The sequence below is a fragment of the Chiloscyllium plagiosum genome, unplaced genomic scaffold (assembly GCF_037043375.1).
Source record: "Chiloscyllium plagiosum isolate Xiang-an unplaced genomic scaffold, Cpla_swu_hap1 HiC_scaffold_3, whole genome shotgun sequence".
Classification (NCBI taxonomy): Eukaryota; Metazoa; Chordata; class Chondrichthyes; order Orectolobiformes; family Hemiscylliidae; genus Chiloscyllium; species Chiloscyllium plagiosum.
This window is the reverse complement of record NW_028270141.1, coordinates 162400905-162412105: the sequence shown is the minus strand read 5'-3', so window position 1 is coordinate 162412105 and position 11201 is coordinate 162400905. Positions and strand designations below refer to the sequence as shown.

Here is an 11201-nt window from a genome sequence, read left to right as displayed (position 1 = left end):
AGCCTTTCCTCATAAGACCTTCCTTCCATACTAGGCAACATCCTGGTAAATCTCCTCTGAACCCTTTCCAAAGCTTCCACATCCTTCCGATAATGTGCGATGACTAGAACTGCACACAATACTCCAGGTGCGGCCTGACCAGTATCTTGTCCAGCTGAAGCATGACCTCTTGGCTCTGAAACTCAATCCCCCTACCAATAAACGCCAACACCCCACATGCTTTCTGAACAACCCTTTCAACCTGGGTGACAACTTTCAGGGATCTATGTACCAGGACACCGAGATCTCTCTGTTCATCTACACGGCCAAGAATTTTACCATTCGCCCAGTACTCTGCATTTCTGTTACTTCTTCCGAAGTGAACTATCTCACACTTTTCCACATTAAACTCCACTTGCCACTTTTCCACATTAAACTCCACTTGCCACTTTCTTAACCCAGCTCTGCAGCTTATCTATGTCCCTCTGTAACCAACAACATCCTTCAGCACTATCCACCACTCTGCCTACCTTAGTGTCATCTGCAAATTTACTAACCCATCCTTCTACGCCCAACTCCAGATCATTTATAAAAATGACAAACAACAGTAGCCCCAAAACAGATCCTTGCGGTACACCACTGGTAACTGAGCTCCAAGATGAACATTTCCCATCAACCACCACTGTCTGTCTGTCTTCTTTCAATTGGCTAGCCAATTTCTGATCCAAACCGCTAAATCACCTTCAGTCCCGAAACTCCGTATTTTGTGCAATGGCCTACCGTAGGGAACCTTATCAAATGCCTTACTGAAATCCATATACATCACATCAACAACTTTACCCTCATCCACCTGTTTGGTCCCCATCTCAAAGAACTCAACGCTTCACAAAACCTTGTTGACTGTCCCCAATCAACTTATGCCTTTCTAGATGATTATAAATCCTATCTCTTATAATCCTTTCCAACACTTTACCCGCAACTGAAGTAAGGCTCACTGATCTATAATTACCAGGGTTGTCTCTACTCCCCTTCTTGAACAGGGGAACAACATTTGCTATCCTCCAGTCTTCTGGCACTTCTCCTGTCGACAATGACGACGTAAAGATCAAATCCAAAGGCTCGGCAACCTCCTCCCTGGCTTCCCAGAGAATCGGAGGATAAATCCCATCCGGTCCCAGGGTCTTATCTACTTTCAGATCTTGCAAAATTGCCAAGACCTCCTCTTTGTCAACCTCAATCCCATCTAATCTTGTATCTCCGTATTCTCACTAACATTGCCCTTTTCCATTGTGAAGACTGACAAAAAGCCAGTATTCAGGGCTTATGCCCGAAATGTTGATTCTTCTGCTCCTCGGATGCTGCCTGACCTGCTGTGCTTTTCCAACACCTCACTCTGGACTCTGATCTACAGCGTCTGCAGTCCTCACTGTCTTCTAACTGATCCAGTCTGTCCTCATCCATCAGCCCTGCCCTCCCAGGAATCAGTCTGGTAACCCTTCGCTGCCCTCCCTCCATCACCACAACATCCTTCCTCAGATAAGGAGACCAAACCTGTCCACAATACTCCAGGTGTGGTCTCCCCAAGGCCCGGTATAATTGCAGCAAGACCTCCCTGCTCCTGGACTCGAATCCTCTCACTATGTCGGCCAACATCCCATTTCCCTTCCTCACCGCCTGCTGTACCTGCACGCTTACTTTCAGAGACTGGGGTACAAGGACACCCGGGTGCCATTGCCCCTGCCCCTTTCCCAACCTGTCCCCATTCAGATCATCATCTGCCTTCCTGACCCCCCCCCCCCCCAAACCCTCACATTTATCCACATTATACTGCATCTGCCATGTATTTCCCCACTCCCTCAGCCTGTCCAAATCCCACTGAGACATCTCTGCATGCTCCTCACAGCTCACCCTCGCACCCAGCTTTGTGCTGTCTGCAAACCTGCAGAGATTACATTTAGTTCCCCCACCTACATCATTCATGTATATTGTGGATAGCAGGGTCCAAGCACCGATTTCCGCGGTAACCCACCAATCCCCGCGGTACCCCACCGAGCCCCGCGGTATCCCACTGATCCCCGCGGTATCCCACTGATCCCCGCGGTAACCCACTGATCCCCGCGGTGCCCCACCGAGCCCCACGGTATCCCACTGATCCCCGCGGTAATCCACTGATCCCTGTGGTACCCCACCGATCCCTGTGGTACCCCACCGATCCCTGCGGTAACCCACCGATGCCCGTGGTAACCCACTGATCCCCGCGGTAACCCACTGATCCCTGCGGTATCCCAATGATCACCGCGGTAACCCACTGATCCCTGCGGTAACCCACTGATCCCCGCGGTAACCCACTGAACCTCGCGGTATCCCACTGATCCCCGCGGTAACCCACTGATCCCTGCGGTATCCCAATGATCACCGCGGTAACCCACTGATCCCTGCGGTAACCCACTGATCCCCGCGGTATCCCACTGATCCCCGCGGTATCCAACTGATCCCCGCGGTAACCCACTGATCCCTGCCGTACCCCACTGATTCCCGCGGTAACCCACTGATCCCCGCGGTAACCCACTGATCCCTGCGGTAACCCACTGATCCCCGCGGTATCCCACTGATCCCCGCGGTATCCAACTGATCCCCGCGGTAACCCACTGATCCCTGCCGTACCCCACTGATTCCCGCGGTAACCCACTGATCCCCGCGGTAACCCACTGATCCACGCGGAATCCCACTGATCCCCGCAGTAACCCACTGATCCCCGCGGTATCCCACTGATCCCCGCGGTATCCCACTGATCCCCGCGGTAACTCACTGATCCCTGCGGTATCCCAATGATCCCCGCGGTAACCCACTGATCCCTGCCGTACCCCACTGATACCCGCGGTATCCCACTGATCCCCGCGGTAACCCACTGATCCCCGCGGTATCCCACTGATCCCTGCGGTAACCCACTGATCCCCGCGGAATCCCACTGATCCCCGCGGTATCCCACTGATCCCCGCGGTATCCCACTGATCCCCGCGGTAACCCACTGATCCCCGCGGTATCCCACTGATCCCCGCGGTATCCCACTGATCCCCGCGGTAACCCACTGATCCCTGCCGTACCCCACTGATTCCCGCGGTAACCCACTGATCCCCGCGGTATCCCACTGATCCCCGCGGTATCCCACTGATCCCCGCGGTAACTCACTGATCCCTGCGGTATCCCACTGATCCCCGCGGTAACCCACTGATCCCTGCCGTACCCCACTGATACCCGCGGTAACCCACTGATCCCTGCCGTACCCCAATGATACCCGCGGTATCCCACTGATCCCCGCGGTAACCCCCTGATCCCCGCGGTATCCCACTGATCCCCGCGGTAACCCACTGATCCCCGCGGTATCCCACTGATCCCCGCGGTATCCCACTGATCCCCGTGGTAACCCACTGATCCCCGCGGTATCCCACTGATCCCCGCGGTATCCCACTGATCCCCGCGGTAACCCACTGATCCCTGCCGTACCCCACTGATTCCCGCGGTAACCCACTGATCCCCGCGGTATCCCACTGATCCCCGCGGTAACCCACCGATCCCCGCGGTAACCCACTGATCCCCGCGGTATCCCACTGATCCCCGCACTATCCCACTGATCCACGCGGTAACCCACTGATCCCCGCGGTAACCCACTGATCCCCGCGGTAACCCACCGATCCCCGCGGTAACCCACCGATCCCCGCGGTAACCCACTGATCCCCGCAGTATCCCACCGATCCCCGCGGTAACCCACTGATCACCGCGGTAACCCACTGATCCCTGCGGTAACCCACTAATCCCTGTGGGACCCTTCTGATCCCCTACATATGTATACGTATGTAGGGGGTATAGGCCTGTGTACGGGTTATGTATACGTGTGTAGGGGTATAGCCGTGTGTACGGGTTATGTATATGTGTGTAGGGGTATAGCCGTGTGTACGGGTTATGTATATGTGTGTAGGGGTATAGCCGTGTGTACGGGTTATGTATACGTGTGTAGGGGGTATAGCCGTGTGTACGGGTTATGTATACGTGTGTAGGGGTATAGCCGTGTGTACGGGTTATGTATACGTGTGTAGGGGTATAGCCGTGTGTATGGGTTATGTGTATGTGTGTAGGGGATATAGCTGTGTGTACGGGTTATGTATACGTGTGTAGGGGGTATAGCCGTGTGTACGGGTTATGTATACGTGTGTAGGGGGTATAGCCATGTGTACAGGTTATGTATACGCGTGTAGGGGTATAGCCGTGTGTACGGGTTATGTATACATGTGTAGGGGGTATAGCCCTGTGTATGGGATATGTATATGTGTGTAGGGGATATAGCTGTGTGTACGGGTTATGTATACGTGTGTAGGGGGTATAGCCCTGTGTATGGGTTATGTATACGTGTGTAGGGGATATAGCCGTGTGTACGGGTTATGTATATGTGTGTAAGGGTATAGCCGTGTGTACGGGTTATGTATATGTGTGTCGGGGGTATAGCTGTGTGTACGGGTTATGTATACATGTGTAGGGGGTACAGCCGTGTGTACGGGTTATGTATACGTGTGTAGGGGGTACAGCCGTGTGTACGGGTTATGTATATGTGTGTAGGGGATATAGCTGTGTGTACGGGTTATGTAAATGTGTGTAGGGGGTATAGTCATGTGTATGGGTTATGTATATGTGTGTAGGGGATATAGCTGTGTGTACGGGATATGTATAGTGTGTAGGGGATATGGCTGTGTGTACGGGTTATGTATACTTGTGTAGGGGGTATAGCCGTATGTATGGGTTATGTATATGTGTGTAGGGGATATAGCTGTGTGTTCGGGTTATGTGTACGTGTGTAGGGGGTATAGCCGTGTGTATGGGTTATGTATATGTGTGTAGGGGATATAGCTGTGTGTACGGGTTATGTATACGTGTGTAGGGGGTATAGCCCTGTGTACGGGTTATGTATATGTGTGTAGGGGATATAGCCGTGTGTACGGGTTATGTATACGTGTGTAGGGGTTATAGCCGTGTGTACGGGTTATGTATATGTGTGTAGGGGTATAGCCGTGTGTACGGGTTATGTATACATGTGTAGGGGTATAGCCGTGTGTACGGGTTATGTAAACGTGTATATGGGGTATAGCCGTGTGTATAGGTTATGTATACGTGTGTAGGGGATATAGCTGTGTGTATGGGTTATGTATACGTGTGTAGGGGGTATAGCCGTGTGTACGGGTTATGTATACGTGTATACGGGGTATAGCCGTGTGTATAGGTTATGTATACGTGTGTTGGGGATATAGCTGTGTGTATGGGTTATGTATATGTGTGTAGGGGTATAGCCGTGTGTACGGGTTATGTATATGTGTGTAGGGGTATAGCCGTGTGTACGGGTTATGTATATGTGTGTAGGGGATATAGCTGTGTGTACGGGTTATGTATATGTGTGTAGGGGTATAGCCGTGTGTACGGGTTATGTATATGTGTGTAGGGGTATAGTCGTGTGTACGGGTTATGTATATGTGTGTAGGGGTATAGCCGTGTGTACGGGTTATGTATATGTGTGTAGGGGTATAGCCGTGTGTACGGGTTATGTATACGTGTGTAGGGGATATAGCTGTGTGTACGGGTTATGTATACATGTGTAGGGGTATAGCCGTGTGTATGGGTTATGTATACATGTGTAGGGGTATAGCCGTGTGTATGGGTTATGTATACGTGTGTAGGGGATATAGCTGTATGTACGGGTTATGTATACATGTGTAGGGGTATAGCCGTGTGTATGGGTTATGTATACGTGTGTAGGGGTATAGCCGTGTGTATGGGTTATGTATATGTGTGTAGGGGTATAGCCGTGTGTACGGGTTATGTATACGTGTGTAGGGGGTATAGCCGTGTGTATGGGTTATGTATATGTGTGTAGGGGGTATAGCCATGTGTATGTATTCTGTATTTGTGTGTAGGGTATATAGCTGTGTGTACGGGTTATGTATACGTGTGTAGGGGGTATAGCCGTGTGTACGGGTTATGTATACGTGTGTAGGGGGTATAGCCATGTGTACGGGTTATGTATACGTGTGTAGGGGGTATAGCTGTGTGTACGAGTTATGTATATGTGTGTAGTGGGTATAGCCATGTGTATGTATTATGTATTTGTGTGTAGGGTATATAGCTGTGTGTACGGGTTATGTATACGTGTGTAGGGGGTATAGCCGTGTGTACGGGTTATGTATACGTGTGTAGGGGGTATAGCCATTTGTACGGGTTATGTATACGTGTGTAGGGGTATAGCCGTGTGTATGGGTTATGTATACGTGTGTAGGGGGTATAGCCATGTGTACGGGTTATGTATATGTGTGTAGGGGTATAGCCGTGTGTATGGGTTATGTATACGTGTGTAGGGGGTATAGCCGTGTGTACGGGTTATGTATATGTGTGTAGGGGTATAGCTGTGTGGGTGGGTTATGTATATGTGTGTAGGGGGTATAGCCGTGTGTACGGGTTATGTATATCTGTATAGGGGGTATAGACCTGTGTATGGGTTATGTATATGTGTGTAAGGGTATAGCCGTGTGTACGGGTTATGTATACGTGTGTAGAGGGTATAGCCGTGTGTACGGGTTATGTATACGTGTGTAGGGGGTATAGCCGTGTGTACGGGTTATGTAAATGTGTGTAGGGGGTATAGTCATGTGGACGGTTATGTATATGTGCGTAGGGGTATAGCTGTGTGGATGCGTTATATTTATATGTGTAGAGGTATAGCTGTGTGGATGGGTTATGTATACGTGTGTAGGGGATATAGCTGTGTGTACGGGATATGTATACGTGTGTAGGGGATATGGCTGTGTGTACGGGTTATGTATATGTGTGTAGGGGATATAGCTGTGTGTACGGGTTATGTATACGTGTGTAGGGGGTATAGCCCTGTGTACGGGTTATGTATACGTGTTTCGGGGCTATAGCCCTGTGTACAGGTTATGTATATGTGTGTAGGGGGTATAGCCGTGTGTATGGATTATGTATACGTGTGTAGGGGGTTAAGCCATGTGTACGGGTTATGTATATGTGTGTAGGGGTATTGCCGTGTGTACGGGTTATGTATACGTGTATACGGGGTATAGCCGTGTGTATAGGTTATGTATACGTGTGTAGGGGATATAGCTGTGTGTATGGGTTATGTATACGTGTGTAGGGGGTATAGCCGTGTGTACGGGTTATGTATACGTGTGTTGGGGATATAGCTGTGTGTATGGGTTATGTATACATGTGTAGGGGGTATAGCCGTGTGTACGGGTTTTGTATACATGTGTAGGGGTTATAGCTGTGTGTATGGGTTATGTATACATGTGTAGGGGGTATAGCCATGTATATGTGTTATGTATCTTCGAGGAGAAAGTGAGGGATGCAGATGCTGGAGATCAGAGCTGAAAATGTGTTGCTGGAACAGAGCAGCAGGTCAGGCAGCATCCAGGGATCAGGAGAATCGACGTTTCGGGCATAAGCCCTTCTTCAGGAATATACATGGGTAGGGGTATAGCCGTGTGTACGGGTTATGTATATGTGTGTAGGGGTATAGCCGTGTGTACGGGTTATGTATATGTGTGTAGGGGTATAGCCGTGTGTATGGGTTATGTATACGTGTGTAGGGGTATAGCGTGTGTACGGGTTATGTATATGTGTGTAGGGGTATAGCCGTGTGTACGGGTTATGTATACGTGTGTAGGGGTATAGCCGTGTGTACGGGTTATGTATACGTGTGTAGGGGTATAGCGTGTGTACGGGTTATGTATACGTGTGTAGGGGTATAGCGTGTGTACGGGTTATGTATATGTGTGTAGGGGTATAGCCGTGTGTACGGGTTATGTATACGTGTGTAGGGGTATAGCGTGTGTACGGGTTATGTATATGTGTGTAGGGGTATAGCCGTGTGTATGGGTTATGTAAACGTGTGTAGGGGTATAGCCGTGTGTACGGGTTATGTATACATGTGTAGGGGTATAGCCGTGTGTACGGGTTATGTATATGTGTGTAGGGGTATAGCCGTGTGTATGGGTTATGTATACGTGTGTAGGGGTATAGCGTGTGTACGGGTTATGTATATGTGTGTAGGGGTATAGCCGTGTGTACGGGTTATGTATACGTGTGTAGGGGTATAGCGTGTGTACGGGTTATGTATATGTGTGTAGGGGTATAGCCGTGTGTACGGGTTATGTATACGTGTGTAGGGGTATAGTGTGTGTACGGGTTATGTATACGTGTGTAGGGGTATAGCGTGTGTACGGGTTATGTATATGTGTGTAGGGGTATAGCCGTGTGTACGGGTTATGTATACGTGTGTAGGGGTATAGCGTGTGTACGGGTTATGTATATGTGTGTAGGGGTATAGCCGTGTGTATGGGTTATGTATACGTGTGTAGGGGTATAGCGTGTGTACGGGTTATGTATACGTGTGTAGGGGTATAGCCGTGTGTACGGGTTATGTATACGTGTGTAGGGGTATAGCCGTGTGTACGGGTTATGTATACGTGTGTAGGGGTATAGCCGTGTGTACGGGTTATATATACGTGTGTAGGGGTATAGCCGTGTGTACGGGTTATGTATATGTGTGTAGGGGATATAGCCGTGTGTACGGGTTATGTATACGTGTGTAGGGGTATAGCGTGTGTACGGGTTATGTATATGTGTGTAGGGGTATAGCCGTGTGTACGGGTTATGTATACGTGTGTAGGGGTTATAGCCGTGTGTACGGGTTATGTATACGTGTGTAGGGGTATAGCCGTCTGTACGGGTTATGTATACATGTGTAGGGGTATAGCCGTGTGTACGGGTTATGTATATGTGTGTAGGGGTATAGCCGTGTGTACGGGTTATGTATACATGTGTAGGGGTTATAGCCGTGTGTACGGGTTATGTATATGTGTGTAGGGGTATAGCCGTGTGTACGGGTTATGTATACGTGTGTAGGGGGTATAGCCATGTGTACAGGTTATGTATATGTGTGTAGGGGTATAGCCATGTGTACGGGTTATGTATATGTGTGTAGGGGTATAGCTGTGTGTACGGGTTATGTATATGTGTGTAGGGGTATAGCTGTGTGTACGGGTTATGTATATGTGTGTAGGGGTATAGCCGTGTGTACGGGTTATGTATATGTGTGTAGGGGTATAGCCGTGTGTACGGGTTATGTATACGTGTGTAGGGGGTATAGCCATGTGTACAGGTTATGTATATGTGTGTAGGGGTATAGCCATGTGTACGGGTTATGTATATGTGTGCAGGGGTATAGCCATGTGTACAGGTTATGTATACGTGTGTCGGGAGTATAGCCGTGTGTACGGGTTATGTATACATGTGTAGGGGTATAGCCGTGTGTACGGGTTATGTATATGTGTGTAGGGGTTATAGCCGTGTGTACGGGTTATGTATACATGTGTAGGGGTATAGCCGTGTGTACGAGTTATGTATACGTGTGTAGGGGTTATAGCCGTGTGTACGGGTTATGTATATGTGTGTAGGGGTATAGCCGTGTGTACGGGTTATGTGTATGTGTGTAGGGGGTATAGCCATGTGTACGAGTTATGTATATGTGTGTAGTGGGTATAGCCATGTGTATGTATTATGTATTTGTGTGTAAGGTATATAGCTGTGTGTACGGGTTATGTATACGTGTGTAGGGGGTATAGCCGTGTGTACGGGTTATGTATACATGTGTAGGGGTATAGCCATGTGTACGAGTTATGTATATGTGTGTAGTGGGTATTGCCATGTGTATGTATTATGTATTTGTGTGTAAGGTATATAGCTGTGTGTACGGGTTATGAATACGTGTGTAGGGGGTATAGCCGTGTGTACGGGTTATGTATACGTGTGTAGGGGGTATAGCCATGTGTACGGGTTATGTATACGTGTGTAGGGGTATAGCCGTGTATATGGGTTATGTATACGTGTGTAGGGGATATAGCCGTGTGTACGGGTTATGTATATGTGTGTAGGGGTATAGCTGTGTGGGTGGGTTATGTATACGTGTGTAGGGGGTATAGCCGTGTGTACGGGTTATGTATATCTGTATAGGGGGTATAGACCTGTGTATGGGTTATGTATATGTGCGTAAGGGTATAGCCGTGTGTACGGGTTATGTATACGTGTGTAGGGGGTATAGCCGTGTGTATGGGTTATGTATACATGTGTAGGGGGTATAGCCCTGTGTATGGGATATGTATATGTGTGTAGGGGTATAGCCGTGTGTACGGTTTACGTATTTGTGTGTAGGGGGTATATAGCAATGTGTACGTGTTATGTATACGTGTGTAGGGAGTATAGCTGTGTGTACGGGTTATGTAAATGTGTGTAGGGGGTATAGTCATGTGGACGGTTATGTATATGTGCGTAGGGGTATAGCTGTGTGGATGCGTTATGTATATATGTGTAGGGGTATAGCTGTGCGGATGGGTTATGTATACGTGTGTAGGGGGTATAGCCATGTGTACGGGTTATGTATATGTGTGTAGGGGATATAGCTGTGTGTACGGGTTATGTATACGTGTGTAGGGGGTATAGCCATGTGTATGGGTTATGTATATGTGTGTAGGGGATATAGCTGTGTGTACGGGATATGTATACGTGTGTAGGGGATATGGCTGTGTGTACGGGTTATGTATACTTGTGTAGGGGGTATAGCCGTATGTATGGGTTATGTATATGTGTGTAGGGGATATAGCTGTGTGTACGGGTTATGTGTACGTGTGTAGGGGGTATAGCCGTGTGTATGGGTTATGTATATGTGTGTAGGGGATATAGCTGTGTGTATGGGTTATGTATACGTGTGTGGGGGGTATAGCCCTGTGTACGGGTTATGTATACGTGTTTCGGGGCTATAGCCCTGTGTACAGGTTATGTATATGTGTGTAGGGGATATAGCCGAGTGTATGGATTATGTATATGTGTGTAGGGGATATAGCTGTGTGTACGGGTTATCTATACGTATGTAGGGGGTATAGCCATGTGTATGGGTTATGTATACATGTGTAGGGGTTATAGCCGTATGTACGGGTTATCTATACGTATGTAGGGGGTATAGCCATGTGTATGGGTTATGTATACATGTGTAGGGGTTATAGCCGTGTGTACGGGTTATGTATACATGTTTAGGGGATATAGCCGAGTGTATGGATTATGTATATGTGTGTAGGGGATATAGCTGTGTGTACGGGTTATCTATACGTATG

At 48.7% G+C, this 11201-nt stretch overlaps 1 protein-coding gene across 1 annotated transcript in view; it reads left to right on the top strand.

Moving 5' to 3' along the window:
* The first annotated feature begins 1069 nt into the window (after window positions 1-1069).
* LOC148151798 (calpain-1 catalytic subunit-like) overlaps window positions 1070-11201 on the top strand; it is an 85175-nt gene continuing 75043 nt past the window's right edge. The window contains exon 1 of the mRNA XM_087976838.1: window positions 1070-1077. Within this exon, the coding sequence (XP_087832964.1) occupies window positions 1070-1077 (8 nt within the window). The remainder of the gene's footprint in view (window positions 1078-11201) is intronic.